The sequence below is a fragment of the Gymnodraco acuticeps genome, unplaced genomic scaffold, assembly GCF_902827175.1.
Source record: "Gymnodraco acuticeps unplaced genomic scaffold, fGymAcu1.1, whole genome shotgun sequence".
Lineage (NCBI taxonomy): Eukaryota > Metazoa > Chordata > Actinopteri > Perciformes > Bathydraconidae > Gymnodraco > Gymnodraco acuticeps.
Genome location: NW_022989913.1, coordinates 2,113,241 through 2,137,660, shown reverse-complemented (window position 1 = coordinate 2,137,660; position 24,420 = coordinate 2,113,241). Strand labels below are relative to the sequence as shown.

Sequence of the window (24,420 nt, the reverse complement as noted above, 5' to 3'; positions counted from 1 at the left end):
ACTATTGTGCTGTTGCTGTGCTGGATTTTCTCCATGTTGCTTCGTGCAACACCAAGGCCCAAGGCAGGATCTGTCACAACAGTTATACTGCTAAAATGTCACACATCTGACGGAGGTGTGAGGTGCACATATGTCTCAGAGAGAGTACCAGCTTAGCCAGGACTCACATTGCTGTGTTCTCACTTGCTGCCAGCACAAGTCCAAGAGTAAGTGTAAGAAAGTAAGTAACACAGGGCATGTGTCAACTTGCCTACAGAAGAGACAGTTGTATACATCGTTCAAAAAGAAAGATTTTCTATTTTATTATCAATTGTAAGGGTGGCTTTTGACTGACTCTACACCTCAAGTACAGTCTACTCATCTCAGTGAGTACTGCTGTCATCTGGGTTTTTAATGCTTAGGTTTGGAGGCTCCTCATTTTAAATCAAAAGACCGTGTTATAAACAGAGTGGAGATGGAAAAACATAGGATATAATACATTTATATTGATATAAATTGACCCTTTAAACATTATTTTTCCTTTTCATATGCTTTTTATTGTGAAATAATAATCCCATTTTTCGTTTCACGTATTGTAGAAAGAAAGTAAAATATAGCCTCACATCACATTTGCCTAACTGTGATGTGTTACCCAAAAGGTTCACTAAAATGTTCACCATGTCTCTACTGGATAGTAAATAAAAGGTACCAACTTACTAACTTTTAATTATTTCACACATACCATAACACTTTGTGAGATTGAACTTTAAGCAACACAAAATAATTCCCTTTTTTCCCCTCAGCATTTGTCCTGACAGCAGGGCCCTGTGGCTCCACAAGTACACCGCAGGCTTAAGCCTCAGCATCAGAAAACGAATTGGGCTACAGATGCTTTTAGAAAGACAACGGTCCTGAGGGTCCGCTGGAGGACAGAGAGATTACTCTTCGGCCACAGGAAACAAAGTTAATGTGTGGACCTTAATGGAGACTTAGCTGATCCCATGGTAATTTTTCACCAAAACACAGAGCGCAGGTGTTTTCCATTAGCTGTAAAATAAGAAAGCTTCTTTGAAAATTAGTGATTGGGGTGGAGCCACCGGGCCATTAATGTTTGAACCCACGGAGGACAGGGCAGCCGCACTCTGTAGTTCAGGAGTCTGGTTTAATGCATGCAAAGTTCAACTACAAACACTATTGCATTAGTAATGTGTTAATTTGTTGGGCATAAATTGACTCTCTATAAGTCTTGGTCATGTCAGACTTGGTCAAAGCCCTATACTCGTACGCTAGTATTAGAGGGGGACCTCTTCAAGAAATGATATTAATACCAACTAATATTAACATGTTACTTCTGTGTTTGCAAAATATGTTATTCCATTTGTGGAGGAGTTGTTTTACTTGACAAATATGGACATCGCAATTTTGCATTGGATTACAGATGTACACTAAAATTAAATGGTCATCAAACCTGCAAATACTGATTTTTGGCCTCTTGGGACCAGTTAAGATGAGCTGTGAACACTACGCTGATATATTATCAAATGTTAAGTTGGTATTGCAATCAATGTATTCACACATCCAGCAGACAAGAACAATTGTAGCATTTATTTTTACGAGAGTTGAAATTCACAAAAATAACTGTAATTATTTTATGTATAGCAATTTGGTATATAATTTGGTTTACTTTGAATAAATATGGTTTATAGCCACTTAAGTGTTATTCTATTCTTGCTTTGGATTACTAGGCTATTGCAAGATATGTAGTAAAATATTGTCCTGAATCTAAACAAACAGATTCTTCATGACATGACTTGTTGATCAGAGTAGTGTGTGTATTTCGGGTTTCATTTATAAACCTTATGATATATTTCCCGCAGCGATTCAAGTTTTGTGAACTAACATTTGTACTACATCTAATACATCAATTGGAAATGTCATCAAAGAGCAGTGGATTCTTGGCAGTCTCATTATTTCGCACCAGTGTTCAACAGTCATTCAGGGAGAAATCCATCACGCAGTCAGGAGACTGACTGGAAGAGCAGCTATATTTGCTCTTATAATGCAATCATTATCAATCCGTCTATAAATACATAAAAACAGTTCAACACAAGAAGGCTGACATACCAAGCCTCTCAGGGTTGTCGGAAGTAGAGGCAGACAACGCAGGGAAAGTGGTTTTACCTAAAGAGTAATTTAGAACAATTCATCACAGAATTATTGCAAATCCCATAAAATCCCCTTTATCCCAAGGTGAAATTTCCATTTAAAGCACATAACAGCGTCTGTGTGAAGGGAAGTGGAATATTATTCACTTAAATGCAATACCAGTGTCTTTTTAATAGTTTTGGCAGGAGCAATTATATTTCTTCTAAAGTGTATTCTGATGCACGAGACACATTACTGAAAACCAAAAATGTGATTACTATTTATGCAAGCAGAGATATCCAATTACAATGAAATCTCTTGGCAAACATTACCTCTTCCAGGATTTCACCTCTGCCAGCAGAAAGGCTTCCTGGAATAATTGTGTTGTGATCTATTGTCTAGAAATGAGTATATTAGGTTATGTAGTCCTAATCAATCTATATCAAAACAAAGAAATGTATGGTGGCAATTAGAACAGTGCAGGTCAGGATGTTACATTATTATATCCTAATAGTGTTGTATTGTTTGTTTTAAGGTTAACCCAGAAAGAAAACAACAGCAATTTGTTTATCATTGAACATGCTTATTTGCATATCAAAAGGGGAAGGTGTTGCCAGGTATCCATCCCTTGTCTTCTCCTCTCTTCAGGTTTCATTGTGCCACAGGGAAGCAATTCTCCTGTCCCACACAGGGGGGGCTGTTTCACAATACTCTGGCATCCCTGGATTCACTAATCGTTAATTTACCTCATCACTGCCATGGTTCGTTTGCTCTTTTGTTGAGCCAGGATTTGCCCTGAAGTCCCTTTGGTGATTCAAAAAATATCCATAAATCCATAAAAATGTCTGTTTTTCATAACAAATCATTTGTGGAAAGGGGTTGTCACAGGCTGTGGACTACATTCTAGTTTTCATATAGTATGTGTTCTGGTTATCTGTCTCCTCCTCCTCTGCATACTTCTTCACAAAGTCCTTGGCTTCACCCTCCCTAATGTGTCAGCTGTGCTCTAAGGACACAGAGCGATGCAGACAGGACAAGAAGAGGCAGCTTGTGCCCTGTGAACTTGCCTGTTGATGTTCTCAGCCGCCCTATCACTGAGTGATCTATTAATCACCCCTTCCTGTCTCCCCTGCCCTTTTTGCTTTGTCTCTGCAGCTCGGGTGTGTGACAACGCGATGCTGCGCTGTCAGAACGGTGGCACTTGCCACCATCATCAGCGGTGCCATTGTTCCCCCAGCTTCACCGGCGTCCTGTGTGAGAGAGCTCGCTGCCAGGGCCCCGGGGAGTGTGACGACCAACTGTCTGGACAGGACTCCTTCCATCATCCCCCCATCATCCGCCAGCTCGCGCTTACCCTCGTAGCGCTCCCGCTATTGATTGTTTCCCTTTGCTGAGAGACCTGAACGGCCTCTCATCCTCAACCAAAACCCTAAAACCACATATGTTGAGATTGAACTTTCAACCTTAAGGACATACAGGACAATGTGCTCAGCATACAATATAAGCAACTTTTTTTGTACATCCAAGGCCACAGTGGTGGGTGACAGTGTTACTGGTGCAACAGCTTGTGCACTGATCGGTTATACTGAATGCTAAATGGATATGTGAAGGGATAGGTGGAGTCACTGCTGTCTGATAGTGTCACAGAGGAAGCGGCTGGAGCCTTCGCTTTTTGATTATGTCATTGGCTGGTACTTTATTAAAGGCAGACTGAAGACTGGGATAGAGCTGCCCACACTCTGAGAGCAAACTGTACAAAACTAGACACATGATTTCTAAGTATCATCTGAAGTTATTAAAAAATAATAATGTGGACATCTTAAAACATCTTGCCTCACAACCTCCTTCCCGACTTGCTATCTCCTTTCCTCACTGTTCCCCTCCTTTCCTTCACCTTCTCCCCCTGTGCTTCAGTGACTCTGGTGAATTTACTTTGCTGAAGGGTGTCTGTTGTTTTGCCAAATGCTGCACATGTCTTATTATCGAGCTCCTTGACAAATCTAGTACTTTTTCCTTTTCTTTTTCAGAGGCTTTGTAGTCATGCTTGAGCTCACCTGTAAAAGTGGCAAAAAAAGTTGTAACATACTGTAACTGTATTTAATTTTTGTATAAAACAGATATTTTCATGACTACGCAAAACAAAAATATGTATTACTTGTTTTCTATTGCTGCCAACCCGTCCTAGATGTGGACTATGAGTGCGCAAAGAGTTTGGTTGTATTATTTCTTTGCTTGTGTGGCACATGGTTCTCTTCATTTGAGAGCTGCTGTCAAAACTATGTTTACATAAACACTTACACAATACACTTCCACCAAAGGGAAAAAGAAAAAACATGTCTTTGTCTTGTTGTTGAACAGTAATCATTTTTATTAATTAGGAACATGACATTTGAGACAAGATGTGTAGAGTGAAACAGTGTATTGTTTGTAGATATAGGTTCAAGCCAATGACAAAAAGTGAATGTCATTTTAAAGGATTTTTGAATGCCAATCGTGGACCTATTCACTGAAGAAACAGTTGATGGTAGCAATATATCAGTCAACAAATGAATTCCTAGATCTTTGACTACACTTGTGTTATTCTAATGTGTTGTAACCGTCCTTGTTGTGCTCATGAAACATGGGAAAATCTGAAGAATCTCAAGCCAAAATCCCATCTGCTTTATGTAAATTTAACAAGACTTCAAGAAAAAAAAAGGGGGATTGCACAGCTTTCGCAGAGGTTGTCCAGCTCAAATCTGTAATCAAATCTAATCCTTGAATCAAATGGAGAGAGGGGAAGGCTGGTTGAAAGCCTGCATCCTGCTGCGGGAGCCTCGAGAAGCGACACGTTCAGGAAATGAGCTTTAAGTCATGGAGGGTCAATGAATAGGAATGAAGTTGCATCCCACTGGATGACATACTGAGCACTGAGACCAATTTCATTTGGAGAGATTCATTTTCTTACCGAGGGTGTCATGAAACACTTAATTGTGTTAGAGACTACTGTAAGTGCCTCTCATTAAATGACACTGTCGATGAAAGAGAAGAGAATGCATTTTTTGACAGAGACTCTTGCCTTGGAAAGCAACTTCTTGAAACAAAAATTAGGTACTTGAAACAGAATGTCGTATGTGAATGAAATTGAGAGAAATTAATGCTACTTATTTAGCACATTTTTGGGGGGATAAAGGAAAAGTTCATTGTCAGCATAAACAACCAAGTGATTGCCATTCACCTAAATAAATCGGAAACATATTTGAAGAATTTTGCATTTTTTAATTCCCAAAACAGATAAGCCAACATGTTGTGGTGAGCATTGGGTTGAGTTTAACACAATTGTCTATAATTACCTTTTTAAGCCTCAGAACTCAAATTACAAGGGCAACATTTTGAGAAATGCATTAAACAGTGCTTTTATCTGCTCTAACATAAACTACGAACATTAGCATGACCAGCTCACTAGCGAACTAACCTAGAATTGCTCTAAGGCCAAAAAGGGATACAAGGGATATAAATGTTGAACAATAATACAACCACTATGTGGAAGCCGGTCCTAAATGTTAACAGAGTAGTCTCCAAGCTCACACATCCATCATCCTGTTGTTGATATTATTTGATCAAGTTTGAACTCAATCTAGCCAACTGTGTTAGTTCCGATGTTTACCAAATGTGGTTAGTCATTATTCTAAAAGCCTATTCTCTTGTAGTGAAATATACTGCTTAAAAATATGAAAGTAAAGCATCCAACCTGTGTCTTGCTTGTCAAATGATGTAAGCTAAACAGACGGATGGATTCCCGCTTAATGCCAGGACAAAGTAGCACTACATTGCAATACAAGCAAAATACCATTTCATTATTTTTCATGTATTCCACATCGATCATTAACTGGTGAAGATGCTGACTTTTTGGAAGCCAGTAAGATCATATGCCCTTTATAGGGTTTCTTTAGACATTTTTTTGTTTAAATAGCTAGCCAGCTACAGGGGATAGATCAACAGCAAGTGTTGTAATTTCGGCTGTTAAAAAAAAGATACATGATAGAAGTGGGAAAGCCTGCTTATGCACACCTGCCTGAAATCAAGGACCCATTGTTTTTAACAATTACCAACAGTTACAATGGTCAATTTGTGTTGGTTGTCATTGTAAACTGCACAAGTGCCACGCCAAAAGAGATAGCTTGTTAAGCTTAATGACGATTACAAAGAGGGACGAGCGCTCGGCCAAAGGTCAATTGCACTTTCAAGCTTGTGGATGTGACTATAAATTGAAAAATAACTATACCCCAAATACAGTAACAGCATCACATCAATCCAGCATTATAATTATATCGCCTTCTGTGATTTAATAGTATTATTCAAGGTTTCTGTCTCTAAACTGGCTCTGCGGAATGTGAAGTGGCACTCTTGAGGCTTTGTGGTGACCGTTGGAGGAAACTAAGCTGTAGAGCAGTGTTTAAGTGCCAGAGTGTGTGTGTGAAAGACAATTACCTTTATGGCATGTTAGTGCAATAAAATTGGTGTTTTATGACACTTGCTCCTGGCTTTGGGCTGTATTTAGCCATTAGCACAAAAAGTTTTAAGGTTAAATCCAAGTCTCTAGCACTTTAATGCAAATGATGGCAGAAAAGGTTGATGAACAACTGGACTGAGACCATTATTGTGCCTTGAGAGCAAGTGCAACCCACTGCCTATACCAACATTCATAGCCACAGAGGGAACATGAGCGCTATAACTCTCTGGCCATAACTGCTGGAGTATTGGTGTGGGGGATATTTAAAGCAACTCTCTTGTCTTCCACACCAGATTTAGAGACAGAAAAAGTTGTGGCAACTCCAACTTGTGAATATGCAAGCATATATTTTCTAATAGCTCAACAAAACGTTCATATTTAACCTACATTTGGCAGCAGGGGTCAGAATTCAGTGCACAAAGACCTACGCTTTTAGTTTGCTCCTTTGTTCTCTAATGCTCTGTGTCACAGTGACGCCTTGTCCTTCCTCCTTTCACTTCTAAGACTCTGGAGGGGTATAAGGAGGACATTTCTAGACATGAGCAGTCCTTGTATTCTGCCACTGTCAGCACTGGTGGCTCCAGGAGAAAGTTACATAAGACAAGGGGTATTCAGTATCTAGGAAAGAAGAGGGTCAGCAACATGTCTGGAGCACTCAGCTTGTTACGATTTCAAAGGTCCATTGTCAGATCATCAATGACAGTCTTTGAAATGCCCGGCAGTAGAACTCAAAACACAAATTGGTGCTACTCAGAAAAGTTAGGCTTTCCTTGCCTAACAGCAAACAATTTAAATGATGCTATGCAAGCATTTTTGGAAAGCATTCAAATATTTGTAATGCTCGTGCAACGTGATATATACATCTCTATATAAAGCAGAGGTTGCAGGGCCTTATGCTGTTCACAAGTGAAGTATTGTGTTGCTAACAACTAAACGTCTTTGACCGCCGTGCACGGTTTGATGTGGCTCTATATGAAGAATAGCAGTTTCCAAGACATTCTCTTCCTTTATGCAGCAGCACTACTTACTTCATTTATTTATATTCTTGTGAGCTAGTTTGTTTCTTCAAAAACTTTTGTTGCAAAATAATTACTCCATTTGAAAAGAAAAATACATCTATTATATATAAAATGAAGGCAATAACCAAATACAAATGAAGACAATGGAAGGTTCAATAAAAGCGGATAGATCAATATGCCTCAGATGCTTCCTTTCCATCTCTGGATTCAATCAAACATTAACACTGTCAGTCTGATTACTATTGGTCATTAGCACAAATATGATGCAAACAGAAATTGCCCAGATATACATTGTCTATGACTGAATGTATTGATCATAGCAATTCCATTCAAATGAATTGGTTTAGCTGCAATTGTTGTCCTTTCACTTGATGTGACCAAGCCTCCCAATGAGTTTCAGCCTTACTCAGTTGTACACATCAGCAACAAATCTGTTTCAGATTTGATCCCCAGGTATACTTTACATTACATTGCATTTAGCTGACGCTTTTATCCAAAGCGACTTACCACTGCTACGCTGATGACACCCAATTAATTCTGTCCTTTCCCCGCTCAGAGACCCAGGTCGTCGCACGCATCTCTGCTTGTCTAGCTGACATCTCTCAGTGGATGTCTGCTCACCACCTCAAGCTCAACCTTGACAAGACTGAGCTGCTCTTCCTTCCGGGAAAAGATTGTCCCACTCTTGACCTAACAATCAACATCGGCACCTCATTTGTTTCCCCGACTCAGACTGCAAGGAATCTGGGTGTGACCCTAGATAACAACCTGTCCTTCACTGCAAACATAGCTGCTACAACCCGTTGCTGCAGATACACGCTTTACAACATCAGGAAGATACGTCCCCAGCTGACTCAGAAAGCGACTCAGGTTCTGGTCCAGGCTCTCGTCATCTCACGCCTAGACTACTGCAACTCCCTCCTGGCTGGTCTACCTGCATGTGCCATCCGACCTCTGCAGCTCATCCAGAATGCAGCGGCTCGTCTGGTCTTCAACCTTCCTAAATTCTCCCACACCACTCCGCTCCTCCGCTCCCTTCACTGGCTTCCGGTAACTACTAGAATCCACTTCAAGACACTGGTACTTGCTTACCATGCTGCGAATGGATCTGGCCCTTCCTACATCCAGGACATGGTTAAACCGTACACCCCAGCGCGTGCACTACGCTCTGCATCAGCCAAACGACTCGCTGCGCCCTCGCTGCGAGGGGGACCCAAGTTCCCATCAGCAAAAACACGTGGGTTTGCTATCCTGGCTCCAAGATGGTGGAATGAGCTCCCCATTGACATCAGGACGGCAGATAGCTTGCACATCTTCCGGCGCAAACTGAAAACTCATCTCTTTCGACTCCACTTCGAGCGATAGATTTATTAACGAAGCACTTTTATACTAATAAAGGACTGTCTTTTCTAAAGCCAGTTGAGTAGCACTTGAAATGTTTGGCTCTATGAAACCTGATGTACTTATATGATTCTGTTTTCTTCAAGGTTGTGTCTTCCTGGTCGAATGTACTTATTGTAAGTCGCTTTGGATAAAAGCGTCAGCTAAATGCAATGTAATGTAAAAAAATAATGTAACAATAAGTGCGTTCGACCAACAAAATACGAACTTGAAGAAAATAGAATCATATAAGTACATCAGGTTTCATAGAGCAAAAACATTTCAAGTGCTACTCAACTGGCTTTAGATAAGACAGCCCTTTATTAGTATATAAGTGCTTTGTTAATAGTTCTATCGCTCGAAGTGGAGTCGAAAGAGATGAGTTCCAAGCAAAAAGATTCACAGGGGAAATCAGTGCAGGGTAGAATTCCACTTATTGTTAAAATGTATGTATCATGCTCTATTTACAATTTTTGTAATTAAAAATAAATTAAAAAAGGGCAATAATTATGCTTTTGTGCAGAGAACAGGTTCAACATGACATGTGAATGCCTGAAACATACACATGTGAAAAATAACCTTGTGTGCTTTAATGATACGGACAAACAAACTCACCATCATCCATAGGACCTTCAACCCTCCCTATCCTGATACATTTTCAGCTCCAACGGTTGAAATTGTATTGACCCTGTATGTAGCAACACATCAGGAATGGCAGTTATGGAGGAGTGGGAGCAGCATGCCATCTGTGACTTTATCAAACTCCTATTCACTTCGCTGACACCGCAAGAACAGCTGGTGGGTGGTTCACTGGCTCGGCGCAGAGAGCCACAGTACACTAGAATCAATATACAGAACAAAGAGAAAGTTTAGCTGCCTCTGCTGGAACATAATGGAAATACTTTCTCCCTACTGCCCTTTCAGAGTTCATGGAACAGACTTAACAGGAAGCAATGCCTCCTTCCTGCCTCCATCCATTAGTCCAAGAAAGATGTGAAGAAAAAAAAAATCCCATCATAAAAAGGTACAAGTCACGTATTTGATTTGAAACCATCTTTGTATCACTTAGCTCTTATGCCAGAAACTTTGTGTAGGTTGTAATTGCAGCTGAACCATTGCAACAACAAATTGAATTAAAATCAGTATCTGAAATGCAGCTTTAAGCAGGACTATTTAGAAGCACCGTGCTCAAGCTATAAAACAGAATCTGCTTTCTTGTCACGACCACAAACCAATCTGATGTCCCCTCATTTTAATACAATCCAGGGCAGCAATCGGCTCTTCGGCTACAGATGGTAATCCTATTCAGTGTCACACACGATCACAGCTCTTGTCTATTTTTTCTCAATGCCAAATCCAGCACTACTGGCCTTCAGTGCCACACCTAAATTGCAAATCAGCCACGGCTGGGATTGGCACTGCAAGCCCCCGATACCCTGTTGAAGAAATTATTTATGTATCACGCCGACGCCGTCCATAAATAAAAGATACCATTCACAGTCTGCTCCGGAGTTCCTGGAGCTTGAAAGAAACCGGTTTATCCTTTTTTTCTCACGTGCTGAGAAAGACTTGGGGTTTGTGTTGGTCGCTTGGTTGCATCTTATACAGCTCTGCCTGGGAAAACAAAAATAATATGCAGTCTTTGTTTCAAAGAACATTGCAAACAAAAACCCATACTCTGCCTATTTTAACTATTAGTATTTGTGCAGTATCATTCCTAGAGGAACCAGACAGGTTAAGTTTGCCTGACAGGACTCCACTCCGAAGCTTTGGCTCTTGTTTCTACTTTGCATTTTGATTCAGTATATTTTTAACACTCAGGGACACAAATACACTAAGTTAAAGCTACAATAAAACAAATGACTTGATTAAGGATGCAAAAACACAAAAGCTGTAATGCTGTGCATCAAGAAGAGTTATAGGCATTATTTAGTAAAGGGCAACACACACATCAATCTACCTGCGCCTATTGTTATCTATGTATGCAAGCCTGCACAATGGCAGCATCCTGACCTGTGTGACTGCAGGATGACACGAGTCAGCTGACTACCATAACACACACAACAAATGCAACAGAGGAAGTTGTCAAGGTACAGCTGACTGAATGCGCTCATTAGTGGAGGAAATGGGATACAATTGTTGCTTCTATGTAGTAGAAATGCATCAAAGCTACGAAATAGGACAATGATGTGTACCCTGTTGTTGACTTGGTTATCCCACAATCATCTGACAGAGAAAGGTCAGGATATCTCCTTTGTGCAGACTTACACACATAGATAACAATGGGTTTGGGTATTTTAATGCATGTAAGTAAGTATGCTGCACTTTACAGGAGACTTGGAGACTATTTCCTCTGTGAAAAAGGGTAACCTTCACATTAGAGTGGCAGGCAGCAGAAATGAGAATGAAAAAAGTTGTGTACAATTATTGTTGCAAGTCAGTTTTGTTAATGATGTCACTCTCGAGCCACAATTACACACAGCAGATCCACTGGTCCACATGTTGTATGATAGTAGAGCTAGATGCGTGGCTGGGTTGAGCAAAATAATGTGAAGAGATTGTTCCGGTGTAAAACTCAGCTTAAAAAAATACTTTCTGTCCCAAGACCGAGAGAACTATTATTTTGCTCCAAGCAAAACTCTTCAAAAGATTCCCAAACCGTCAGTGCATCATGACGGGAATAGCTGTTTATCTTTAATCCCACCTTCTGCACAGAGTGTGCTATAGCTGCTGCACCAAGAGTCTGGTAACGAAATTACCAAAGGTGTGTTTGGCACGTTCCTGACACATTTGGCAAGGTGCACCTGACTGCGATGTAGCTGCGCTGCTGGGTTCTTGAAAATAGAGCCTGTCGGTCCTGTTATTGCCCGCAGAGAAGCATCCAACCATGGACCTGCTGGGGAGATTTAAAAAAAGCTGTGAGCAGAGAACTGACAGCTGCTGGTTCTGACACTCTGAAAGATGACACATTAATAATAACATGTGCAATAAGACAACAAAGATCTATTAGTTGGACACACCTCTCTTTATAGAATGTTAGTGCTTGAAAATTGCTATAACAATTCTGGAATCTTTTTTTTTTTAAAACTACATTTTTCAACATTTGTTGAAAATCAGAGTCTCTGGTGGTATTGGTTAATTCAAGCTAAGTGTTGTCTTGTGGTTTGGAAGAAAAAGAGGCACAGGTGGTGCTGGTGGTAGAAAACCCCGAAACAAAGAGATACTGTACAAAAAAAGCGGCTAGAGAAAAGACACACAGAAAGATAGTCGGAGACACTGAAAGGGACAGAGAGGAGGTCGTTTGAGGCAGACAACTGGCACACAAAAACAAAGAGATTCAAGTTACAGTGGGGAGAAATACATGTAAAGGAGGGAGAACGAAAGCCGCCATGAAACAATGGTTCCCTGATGGAAAGAGGCAGCACAAACCTGGAGGAAGGGATTGGAGAAAAAGGGGGAGACAGAGGTGGGAGAGAGAAGAAGCAGGAGGGGGGAGAGACAGACAGGCCCTGCCAAAAAGCCCCCATGCTGAGCAGCACCACCTCGTTAAACCTGTCCTCAGGAGTCACAGGCAGATGCTCTGCTTTTTCTATGATAATGGCCGAGCTGCTAAGCAGCTAGCGCCGTCACGCTCCTTTGAACGACTATTGACCTCAGAGCAGTCGCTTTCAAGCCAGCGCTGGTTCCAATCACTCAGAAGGGGCTTGTTGCACCATACGTTTAATGCAGGCATATAGTATGTATATAACTTGTTATCAAGTGTTGTAAAATGATTTCCTCATGAGTCGATGTTAGGCTTGTGCGCTCGGCTGCGCTGCATGTGGGCATCAGATAGAGTAGCTAAAGATTCATGATCACCAATTATGTCTTAAAACCTTTGAAAACATGCTCTCCAGACTGCGAATTGGCCTTAAGGATATGAAAGTGTTACCCGGCCATTAATGCACATGTATTCACCATTTTACATTAAGGAAACCCACCGCTGTCAAGCATCAAAGCACAGTCAGCACATGGAGCAATGAGTCAAGATGAACTTACCAGGGTAAGGGAGCGAGAGAGAGGGAAAGAGAGCAGAGTTCTCTGAGGATTAGCTCATTTAGTCCGCTTTGATCTGTGAGATCTTAATTGCTGGGTAGTACTGATGGAGTCCTCACAGCGACTTAGCAACACTTTCAAGACAAGGAGAGAGGAGGGTGGTCTTGTCCTTACCTTCCTTATTCCTTCTTTCTCTGGACAAACTCATCTTAATCTCAGAACATTATTATTTAATAAAATGGAGATGAATGATTAGAAAGTATAAGCGTCTATAAACTCTCTTGAAGCTCCGGGAAGTTTTACAGTTGTACAGCAGTGCTATGAATGGAATGCTAATTTGAGCATGCTGAAATAATGATTTTTAGCATGCAGTATTCTTCATCTTCGCTTATTGATTCAGCTTGGTAATATTTAACTATAACTGGAAATTAAATCGGCAAAAAAATTACATTTTGAAGTGTTGGCATTCAGATTTCATGTAGCAGATGTGGATATATTTGACTGGATACGTGGACAGATGTCAACACAATAGCAAACCAATAAAGAAAAATACAGACTTAACAGTTGTGTACTTAGTTGGGACTAAACTAAAATAGGGATAGAGTAGATAATGGGTATGGGTTATACATTTGCCACCCACAGCTCTTTACAATAAAACATTGCGCTTGTAGTGATCCCATTTCATAATCACTTACAATATCTTTTAATTTTTGTATTGGTACAATAATGGTATATTAGGAGTACTTAATTAAGTCACCCTTCATCAAGTAAGATCTCATGGCTTTATATGGCCATTACATCGTAAGTGTGAGCTACAACAGCTCCTGTGAGTTTTGCAACAAGACTGGATACATTTGTTCTACGTTCCTCTTTTGTCTTGCAAGACAGGTTTTAATGCACCTTGTCTGAATACAGAAACACTCTATAGTTGTGGTTTTTATGATTTGGTAAGGTGGGTAGATGGTCACAGTCAGCAGTTGAATATAAATCTTACAGATAAAGTATTTGGGAGAGGCGAGCCCTTTAGAGAGGAAGTGAGTGCTCACCGTATTTGAGGGCAGCTTCAACTTTTTCTAAATCCCTGTTTAACCCCCATAGAGATCCAGAGGGGCTGACTGGCAAAGACAGGGGGTTAAGGAGATCATTCAGACAGATGAAGATGATGCATGGCTTCCTCTCTCTCACTGTGTGTACGCCTTTTGTCTCCCTCTCAGATTCACACATACAACATTTATTTCCTCGCTGCACTTTATCTACTCCATGCAACCTTGTACACCCATTTATTTCTCTCTGGCTGCCATCCAACTTCTCTGTCGTCGCCTTTCATCTCTTTGGCTAAGACAGGAACAGGCAGATTAAGGAGAGGAAGAGTATTAGGGGAGCCATTCTTTCTGCCTCTTTGTGACAGGAGGGTTACTGTTAGTGCAGCAGAGCCCTCCCTCTGCTGAGTTTGGTCATTAGAGAGGCGGCAGAGCAGTGAGGGAAAAGTAAGCCTGAGCCAGGGAGTGTTTACAATACTAGACACTGATACTGTGAGACACTGGTGTATACATGCATTCCTGTATTAAGTGCATGTCTATGTTTCCTTATATATCTAAATACATAAAATAGCAACGGTAATAGATTAATTAAAACAAACAGACGTCAAAAAGCAATGTAATGAAAATAGGAAAATGTGGCAAGAACCATTTCAGATATGGTTATAGTAAAACTAGCTGCATGCTACAGTAAGAGTTAAGAAAGGCCAAGTGATCCAAAACTGTAAATTGCTGGAGGCAATGACGTAAACCATGACATGTAACGCAAATGAATAGACCGAGATAGAACAAATTAAGGGCTTATTTAATCAAACCATAATTTTCTGAAAATAGTAATAGCCGTATTATCGCTTAGAGTTGATTTACTCTTCAAAAGCAATGAACATTCCTTTCATATACAGGACGAATAGTTATTAACGTCGTCCAGAAAAAAATAACAACTTCATGCCTTCAATCCATGAGGCGAGGTTGGAACTTACTAACAATGTACTTTCACTTTGAATGTTCTGTTCCATGTTTCCTGGAAATGACACATGAACTCATGCATTGGTGGAGTTTTCTTTTTGAAGTGTACTTGCCCAAATGCTTTTCTTGTATCTCAATGAAGCAAATTTAGACAGAAAACAGAGCTAACATCCCCGCACCACGCACTGGTGTTTTCCTTTTCTGTTCCGTTTTATTCATTGCTTTGCAAGTTCTCAACTGCACATCCAACTCTGCAAAGACACAGCTATGATTTGTGATGAAACTACAAAGCCTTTGTTCCCGGAATGTAACATTTGTCTAAAAGATCAAATAGCCTCTCAAATTTCAAAAGTACAATTCTAAGGGTATGCTTTTATTAAATATTGATGTCACACTCATGGTATGCTGGATGCTAATGTTTGAAGGGAAACAGTCTCGCCCTTGCATGCTACCTTGCATACAGTGAACAGCTGTTTCATCAGCCTTGAATCATTCATTCCAAGAGAGAAACCAAAGAGTTGAGGTAAACACAAAATCTGTGGAATGTAAATGTTCACCTGTTTTTAAAATGAATTCGTAAAAGATAAAGCAGCCTGCAGTGAAGTATATAGGCCTACCTGTAATTACCATAGACTGTATATAAAAAGGTAATCACACACACGACTTGGCCTTGTAATTCCTTTTGTTCATTTTATTTTACTTTGATGATTTCAAATAGCATACAACATGAGAAATGGGCACTCTTTTTCCCCTATAGTGCCATTCAATAGAAACAAAGTTAAATATTAGAAAAGTACGGTTTTTATTTTATTTTGATGGTCCACAATGTTAACCTAGACCAGGGGTTCTCAAAGTGCGGCCCGCGGGCCAATGGCGGCCCTCGGAAATGTTCTGGCGGCCCGCGATGTGACACGCTGAAATGCATGCGTTATATTTTAATCCTCCATGGTTCGTATCTAGTAAGAATTAGAATGGAATTTAAGAATGGTAAAACTGCACCCCCTGGGTTGTCATTCCTAAATTATGAATGACAGCTTGTGGAAAGTTTGCTAGACTACTGGTTGCATGGCAACTAGGCATCTCGCGAGTTGCGGTTAAGCGGAAAATCTGTTGTAAGTTATCATAATCAGAAACGGGAGTTAGCTAGCGATTTTAGCTAGTCACTGTCTGTAGATAACCCAACTTTGTGTCCTCTGCAAGTTCTTAATGTATACTGTATGTATAATTGGTTAGTAAAATAAAGAAAGGATTTGTTTTGGAATTATTTTGTGTTCCGTTTTTTCTTGGGCGGCCCTCAATCCAATATTGGGTACCTAAATTGGCCCTCACTCATCAAAACTTTGAGAACCCCTGACCTAGACCTTTGTGGCGAGCCATAACTGTGATTTTTGGCGTAAATGAACCACATCTGCCCATTAAGGGGTAGCTACTGCTACAGCCGGTTATTTTAGCTCAAAGAAAGGAAAAAGTAATTGAATGTTTTACTGAAGAACATAACACTTTTACTTTAACGTTCCTCTATTATTGTGTAAAAAGTGTTTAGGGAAAAGTAATAAAGTAGGACTCTTAGAGGCACAGTAAAGAAATAAATAAGCTTATATGACATAATATGCAAGATCCAATTAATTAAATACCACTTAAAGGCTATAAATTAAATTGAATAAACTAGTCACGTAGACCAGAGCACATCATAGCCCTTAAGGCCCAACCAATATCATCCTTATCCATAGATGAAACTGCAGCCTGTGCACACAACTGCTTATCATTCAGCATCTTTCTCAGTGTAGCCTTGCAAGAAGTAAATCCAGAAAGAGGACAAAACTCAATATTCAACACATGACCGACTTAATGACCAAATAAATTATTAGAGCCAAGTAAAAGCCACACCTCGGCGGGTGTGCCACAATGCAGATTAAGCCACATACATTAAGACAGACACTTATCATTGAGTTAACAGCAGAATAAAACATCACCAAGAGAGAAACAACATGTAGGCCTACAATATAAACCGCAAAGGCCAAAGTACACACGATACACAACACGATACACAATGCATATTAGGCAAACAGCAAAAACAGAGCTGCATGAGTATCATTTCTTTAACTCACCGGTTTGAAGGGCTTCCCGTCAGTCTTGTGCACCATGAAGTCCCCCCAATATGCTCCAGGATCAACATCTTTAAAATAAAGCTGTTTCAAGCATTAAGCAGTCCACTCAGTCTTTATGTCCCAAACACTCAACATTTTCAAACATTTTGGGGTGGAATGAGTGTGAAGTTGTAAAGTGAGCGGGATATTTCTTTACAAACAAATCTCACTGAAGGTACAAGCCCCTCAATGAACGGCGACATCACCTGAAGATCAATTTTGAAAACTTTAGCGGTACCACCTGTTAGGCCTACGGTCATTTCGTTGTGTTTGATTTAAGTCACTTAGCGTGCCAACGGGGTGGAGCCAGTCGATTAACAATGTCAATTTAGGTGATCGGTGCGCTTTTTGGAATAATTCCAGTTTAAATCATACATTTTAATCTTGTCTTTATTGTTTATTAAAGTGCATGTGGTAGGTTCATAAACCACTAATTCAGGGCCGGACACACACACACACACACACACACACACACACACACACACACACACACACACACACACACACACACACACACACACACACACACACACACACACACACACACACACACACACACACACACACACACACACACACACACACACACACACACACACACACACACACACACACACACACACACACACACACACACACACACACGCACACACACACACACACACACACACACACACACACACACACACACACACACACACACACACACACACACACACACACACACACACACACACACACACACACACACACACACTACTCTTCCCCTTGTGGCCGTATGAGCAGGCACACCAGCAGCTTCTCTATTGCAGCTGTTGATTTATTTCCTTTCTTTTGTTCCATTCTTACAAAGTGTATCCTTTGAATGTGTCTTTTGTTTTTATTCTTTAAGGGACAGGAATTAAACTATAGCGAAACAAGAGATGAAAATAAGAATAAAACATGATTTTCACGTGTTGTTTTATCTCCCATTTGTTAAGTGAAAAAATCTACTGTATAACTGTTTCCATAAACACAAAATGCAAATCACTCACATTTTGGACATACATTTGATAAAGTACTCCTTTGCCATGAATATCAATCCAACTGAGGAGTGTGGCTTAACAAGTTGCTGTTCAAAAAATACCTTTACTAAGCTCTATATGGATTACCTAGACCAGAGCAACGGATAACATGCACAGGATTATTCAGTGATTACGTGGAAGGCCATCCGAGGTGAGCTTTTGCCGAATTAAGTCAGATACGTAGACGGACTGCAGTCAGGTCAAGACCCTGTTGAAGACGACCAGCATAAGGATGAGCTTACCTGAGCTAACTGTTATTGACAGTCTGTGCAAACAATTCTGTAGTTTTTCAAACCATTTGTTTTCTGTCCTGGTGGCTGGCCGGTCAAATTAAATGGTAAAACTTGATTTAACGAAATGATAACAGACAAGGAATCAAAGCTTGGAGACATCAGTGGTGGATACCAAAACTTTTAAAAACATTATCCTGTGATGATATGAACAAATGACTTTTTGCTCAACAAGACATATTGTAATTAAGGTTACAATAACAGCACATGTGCATAACAGATCAATCCATCAAAACAGTGTCAGATCAAAACTCAGCAAAAGTATATAAATATCACATACAGTTTAAACCAGTGATTTAAACTTTAAAAAGTCAGATAGAGAGTTGACCACAAATATCTGAACAGCCAAGAGGGTTGTATCGTTCCAACAACAGTCAAACTCCTCAGCTCCTGCATTTCAATTAGTTGCGGTACCTGGGCGCAGTGCGCTGTCAGCAGGATCTGTGTTCCAGTTGGGTGACTGAGCCTTCCTGGTATTGAAACATGATGACAGTGAAGGCGAGTCTCACACCAGCCAATGTAGTCATCAATAATAAGACAAGGTGAGCAGGAAAGGAGGAGTGAGGGTTATCCGGGAACAGCACATGCACTTCCCAGTGGGACCGGGAGACAGACAGGGCCGCAGAGAGGCCAGATACTCCTGGAATCTGTGATTTGACATCTGCTCTGTGTGAGAGTCTGTCAGAGGGCAAGAGAAGGTTTTTGAGGGCATCACCGCTTGCTCTTCAGTTTGAGTCCCCGGGTTTTTATCAAATATATCTGACTGGAAGGGCACAGAGAGTGGCGGAGCAGCATGGCGCTCACAGGAGGAGGTCAACTTTGAATGTACACTGACTCGATGTCATTCATCCCCCAAAGTCAGTCCTCCTCTTCCACGTAGGTAGATGGGAACCAGCCCATCTGAAAGGGTGAAATAACAGGAGAAAATCCATTAAATGGCACATATAATTGACGGGTAAACATTTATCATGTAGGTTTGGAATTTTGAATAGTGAATTTTTCTCACACTGTAGTCCTTGTCCCCTCCAACTCTCACTCTGATCCCAGCTTTCACATTTTTGCATAATGCACACACATAAAGATTTCTACACTACTCCTTCCCACCCTGTCAAAATCAAACCACCCTCCATGCAGACACTCAGATATCAAGCCTTTGTATTGTGAAAAAATGTGCTTTAATTTAATCACAAATAGAATTTGGAGTAAAGTTAGTATAGACCAGTAGATACACTGAGACTTTAATCCTCACAAAATAACACTACGGGAAATCTGCTTCAACATAAATGGTTTTACTCCCTTTAAGCTCTAAGAGATGGTAATCATTGATCATTTGTATTCAAATGAACTCAAAGCAGAACATTATAACCTAATACTGCAATTCTAATGCCTGGTATTCAAGAGTGAATTGTCTAATCAAAACGATGTGTAAAAATACTGTATAAGCATGCAGAATACATGTGTGAAGAAATTATACTAGAGCTAGCATCAGTAAAGTGGAACTTCTGTGTGAACTATTCAAATCTTAAACTGCACTGTAACTTTTTATTCATGTATTTTTTTCTTTTAATGTTTATTTTTTATCTTTGCTTTTTAATGACTGTTTTTAAATGCCTTTTTCTGAATGTCTTTCATTTTTGTAAAGCACCTTGAATTGCCTTGTGTTGAAAGGTGCTATGTAAATAAATGTGCCTTGCCATTGTATTTGATAAGAGTGCAAAAACACCAGGGTAAGGATGAAATCTGCCATAGTGACACATTTCAGTAATAACATCTTACAGGAGACCTACCCTGCCGTCGACCTCTCCCTTCCACCACCCATTGGTCATCTTGGTGTAGATCTTGATGATGTCACCCTGCTGCAGGGAGAGCTCCCGCGTGTCTCTGGAGCTGAAGTCATAGCGTGCCACGGCAATACCCACCACCCTGGGGGAAAACACTGAGAGGAAGAGTCTTATTATTGAGAGACATCTCTTATTTAAGCTCATAGAGCAGCCATTTGACTTAAAATGGTAAAATAACTTCATTTTCTTTGGCACTTTATTCAGAATATAATGAAAAAGTATGGATACTCTTAGATATGCTTGGGAGCACTTAAGGGCGAGGATTTTTAAACATTACCCTGAACTGATCTTATTTTTATATTTTAATAAAACTTGGAAAATGTAAACTCGAGGTCAACTGCAAATTAGAAACCAAGTATTTTAAAGTTTTTTGGGGTCCATGGACAATCACAAGGCAACAAGATCAACAAAACTCAGTTTCTCTACCTTTCATATACAGTGGTATATGTTCATTATATTTTGTAGTTGATGGTTAAGGTTTTCAATGGTATGACACAGGTATTATCCACAGTAAAATCTTTGTGGATCTTGTAAGATAAGGCAGCCCTGACTCCTGGTCCTGAGTTAAACTAAGTGTACATGTAAAAGCAAAACTACAAAGATGAGGGAGAAATATATACAGCTACCTGGCTTGGTTGCAACAAAAAAAGTAGAGGTGGTAGGTCATGGGTTATCATATTCATGTCTTTCTATCATTAAATGTTTCTAAAGGAGCATTTCTCAGGTTATACCAGATTTTTCCTACTCATGCAGGTCAGGGCTCATATCACTTGTGACGCAGGTGTGCACGGGTTTGTTTACCTTATCTATGAAAATACAGGAGACACAAATGGGAAAATGTGCTGGATGAAAGGAATACATTTACTCCCTCATGCACACAGGCGCATTATGCCAATACAGAAGCCTAAGCCCACACATACAGTACATGCATGCATATACAATATATGCACATGCACACAAAGGCAGACAGAGTAATCTTATACCTTTATTATGTGTAACACAAAACTGCATCTCTTCCCTTTTAAGTAGCTGAATTGATAGTATTTGTTGGATTTGGGTCAAATGTAAATGGTGGCTTTGCATTTCTTTGCCACTGTTTTGTGGATAATTCTGAAGTTATTTTACGAGGAGATATCAGAGCTGTCAGAAATTCGCAATATTTCCGATTTAGAGTTACAGGAAGCTGACGTGAATGTTTTTTTCCCGCATGATGACTTGTTAGGGTTAGCAATATGACGTATGAGCGGCATCATTAGAATACATTATTTAACAGAGGCGGGGAAAACAAGACAGTTTGTCTTTGGAAACCTGGAAATGTGGGCATACAGCAAGTGAGAGACGAAGAGAGTAGAAAAGATGTTCCTGTACCTGACCAGAAAGGCGAGGAGGAGGGAGGAACAAAGCTGCAGCCGCCAAGAGGAACTACAGAGAAACGGAGCGAGTGATGGGAGGGGGATACAGGCCGTAGTGGGAGCAAAGACAGAACATATAGGCAAAGTTAACAAGTTTGACAGAAAGAGGGTATGAGAGAGGGTAAAGAAGAGGGAGATAGAGGAAAAGTTGGCAAAGTCAAAAACAAGAAAAAAGCAAGGACGGGTGGGAGAGAGAAGGGCAAACTGTTAGAGCATCAGACATTTGTCAAGTCACCACACACACATTATTTTCATAAAATACTGACAAGCTATTATTTGGGCTATTCCCCTTAGTTGTAATTAAGGTTAGGTCTTATTACAGTGGTGAACCGTCAGGGCCTTCAAGGTATTCAGAGAATACCCTGGAACACTCAGATAACACAAAAACAAAAAAATCGATTTAATTATATAAATAAAATGTATGTAAAATGAATAAATGAGAATGGTATCCGTGTTGATGATCTGTAATATTACAGTGTTACGTTGATTTGTTTGTCCTTCTCGGACCATGCACTACGCATTTCAGTGGTTTTGTGTTAGAAAAAAAAACAACCAATCAGATCTTGCTCTGGGTCTCTGGGTAGAATATCCTTCAACCAAGGTATTCTACATCCTTGATTGAATGCCCTGGCCGTTGCACTGAATGAGAGCGTACGTTTGGACTGACAGTTTGGGGGCGCGGCGGCGGCGGGGTGTGTGTGTGTGTGTGTGTGTGTGTGTGTGTGTGTGTGTGTGTGTGTGTGTGTGTGTGTGTGTGTGTGTGTGTGTGTGTGTGTGTGTGTGTGTGTGTGTGTGTGTGTGTGTGTGTGTGTGTGTGTGTGTGTGTGTGTGTGTGTGTGTGTGTGTGTCTACAGAAGGTCCAGTTGTGATAGACACGGTTCGCCACTGTGCAACAACATAAAATAGTATTTCAGAGAGTACTGTGCCTCAAACTTTGTGGTAACAGTTAAGGGCCCTTCCTACATGACAATGCCCCCCTGCACAAAGCCAGGTCCATAAAGAAATGGTTTTCCAAAGTTTGGTGTGGAAGATCTGAGACCCTTCCAACACCTTTGGGAGGATCTGAAAGGATGTGTGCAAGGCCCGTCTTCTCAATTATTTGCATGAGGCCAATGCTGAGGTCCTTAAAAAAAAACACAGAGGGTTTTCCAGAAAAAGGTTTCACCAGCTCAACTTTTGCTGCACTGCAACACAGTATCATCCAGCAAGGCGCTTCAGTAGCCAATCAAATGTGAAGAACATTGCTACGACACAGTTATCGTGTTGGCAGATAAAATAATTGTCGCTGAGTCGTAAAATCCTGTCTCAGAGTATTATCAACCTCTATGCAGTGATTTAGCTTTTGATAAGCCTTTGAAGGTCACTTTAACTGGCGTTCCTGGGTTGTATTTTCAAAACATCCCACTGGTATTTGAAGCAACATGACCCAACCAAGGCAGCCTATCTGTGTTATGTTAACATCATGGCTGCTTTTGGTATGAACGCCCACTTATTGCCCAGCAGCAGTGGCCGACCTCACTGATGCTCTGTGGCTCAATGGAAGCAAATCCCTGCAGTTTTAAATTCTCCTGTAGAAGCTCCCTAGAAGAGTTGAAGCTGTTGTAACAGCTTATTGAACTGGATTCATACTGTAGCTTCTATAATCTCCCCCAAGTCATACTGTATAACACAGCAATAAGAACCTTTTAAGCTTCAGACCAGGCGAGCCAGAGCAACAGTATGGGGGTAAGTATACGTCTGGGCACAGCACGAGGAAATGACAAGAACATCTACACCGCAGAGCCAAAGACTTCTGCTCCCATATGAAATCCCATGTGCCCCTCACACTCAGAAAGCCGCCTGCTGTCACCACAACAATATGGTTACATGACTTCTTCCTCTGCCCACAGGGATTAGTAAATGCAGGCCAATAGGTGTCAACTGTTTGTCTGACCAGAGTACCTGCACAGAGTATAAACAAACATATATGTGTGCATAAACAGTGGTGGACAGTCCCTATAACTTAGGTACTGAACTAGTACTTGAGTATTTCTATTTCCTGCTACTTTGTACAACAATTCAGTGGCAAATACTTTACTTTTTAATCCATTACATTTATGCATCTGCTTTAGTTGCTGAAAAAAATAATATATATATATTATATTATTATAATAATTAATAATACAAAAATAGTATATTATATACCAAGGATCAAGGAGACTCAAGAGCTACACGGCATAAGCAAAATAAATAAGTTCCACCTTTACCAGTGTAACAATTAAAGTGATGAACACATTAAAGGATCAATAAATATGATAAAGTATTATATTATCTTTTTTCTTTCTTGCTGGTACTTTTTGAACTATAAATACTTATTAATGCTAATGTTTTACTTTTACTTAGAATTTTTAATACCACAGAGACTTGTTACGGAGTATTTACACTGTGATATTACAATTTTAATTTAGTAAAAGATCTGCATACTTAGTCCGCTGCTTTATATATATATATATATATATATAAAGATGCAATGCACAAAACGTATGTCTCTTAAAGGTCCCATGTCATGGCCATTTCTATTGATCATATGTCCATTGTTGAGTTCTACTAGAATAGATTTAAATTGTGCGATTT

At 40.2% G+C, this 24,420-nt stretch overlaps 2 protein-coding genes across 7 annotated transcripts in view; one reads left to right on the top strand and one right to left on the bottom strand.

Annotated features, from left to right (window-relative positions):
• Positions 1 to 5,910, top strand: part of LOC117541251 (netrin-G1-like) — a 63,829-nt gene extending 57,919 nt beyond the window's left edge. For all 3 annotated transcript variants that reach the window (XM_034208433.1, XM_034208441.1, XM_034208426.1), the window contains one exon: positions 3,280 to 5,910. In XM_034208433.1, coding sequence (XP_034064324.1) covers positions 3,280 to 3,518 — 239 coding nt within the window. In that variant the 3' untranslated portion in view covers positions 3,519 to 5,910. The remainder of the gene's footprint in view (positions 1 to 3,279) is intronic.
• Positions 5,911 to 18,659: 12,749 nt separating this feature from the next.
• LOC117542211 (guanine nucleotide exchange factor VAV3-like) overlaps positions 18,660 to 24,420 on the bottom strand; it is a 50,522-nt gene continuing 44,761 nt past the window's right edge. For all 4 annotated transcript variants that reach the window (XR_004568396.1, XM_034209765.1, XM_034209766.1 and 1 more), the window contains 2 exons: positions 20,342 to 20,490; positions 18,660 to 19,454 (listed from right to left, as the gene is read on the bottom strand). Coding sequence is in view for 3 of the 4 variants with exons in the window: in XM_034209765.1 (XP_034065656.1) it covers positions 19,413 to 19,454; positions 20,342 to 20,490 (191 nt within the window). In the remaining variant the exon portion in view is untranslated. The remainder of the gene's footprint in view (positions 19,455 to 20,341; positions 20,491 to 24,420) is intronic.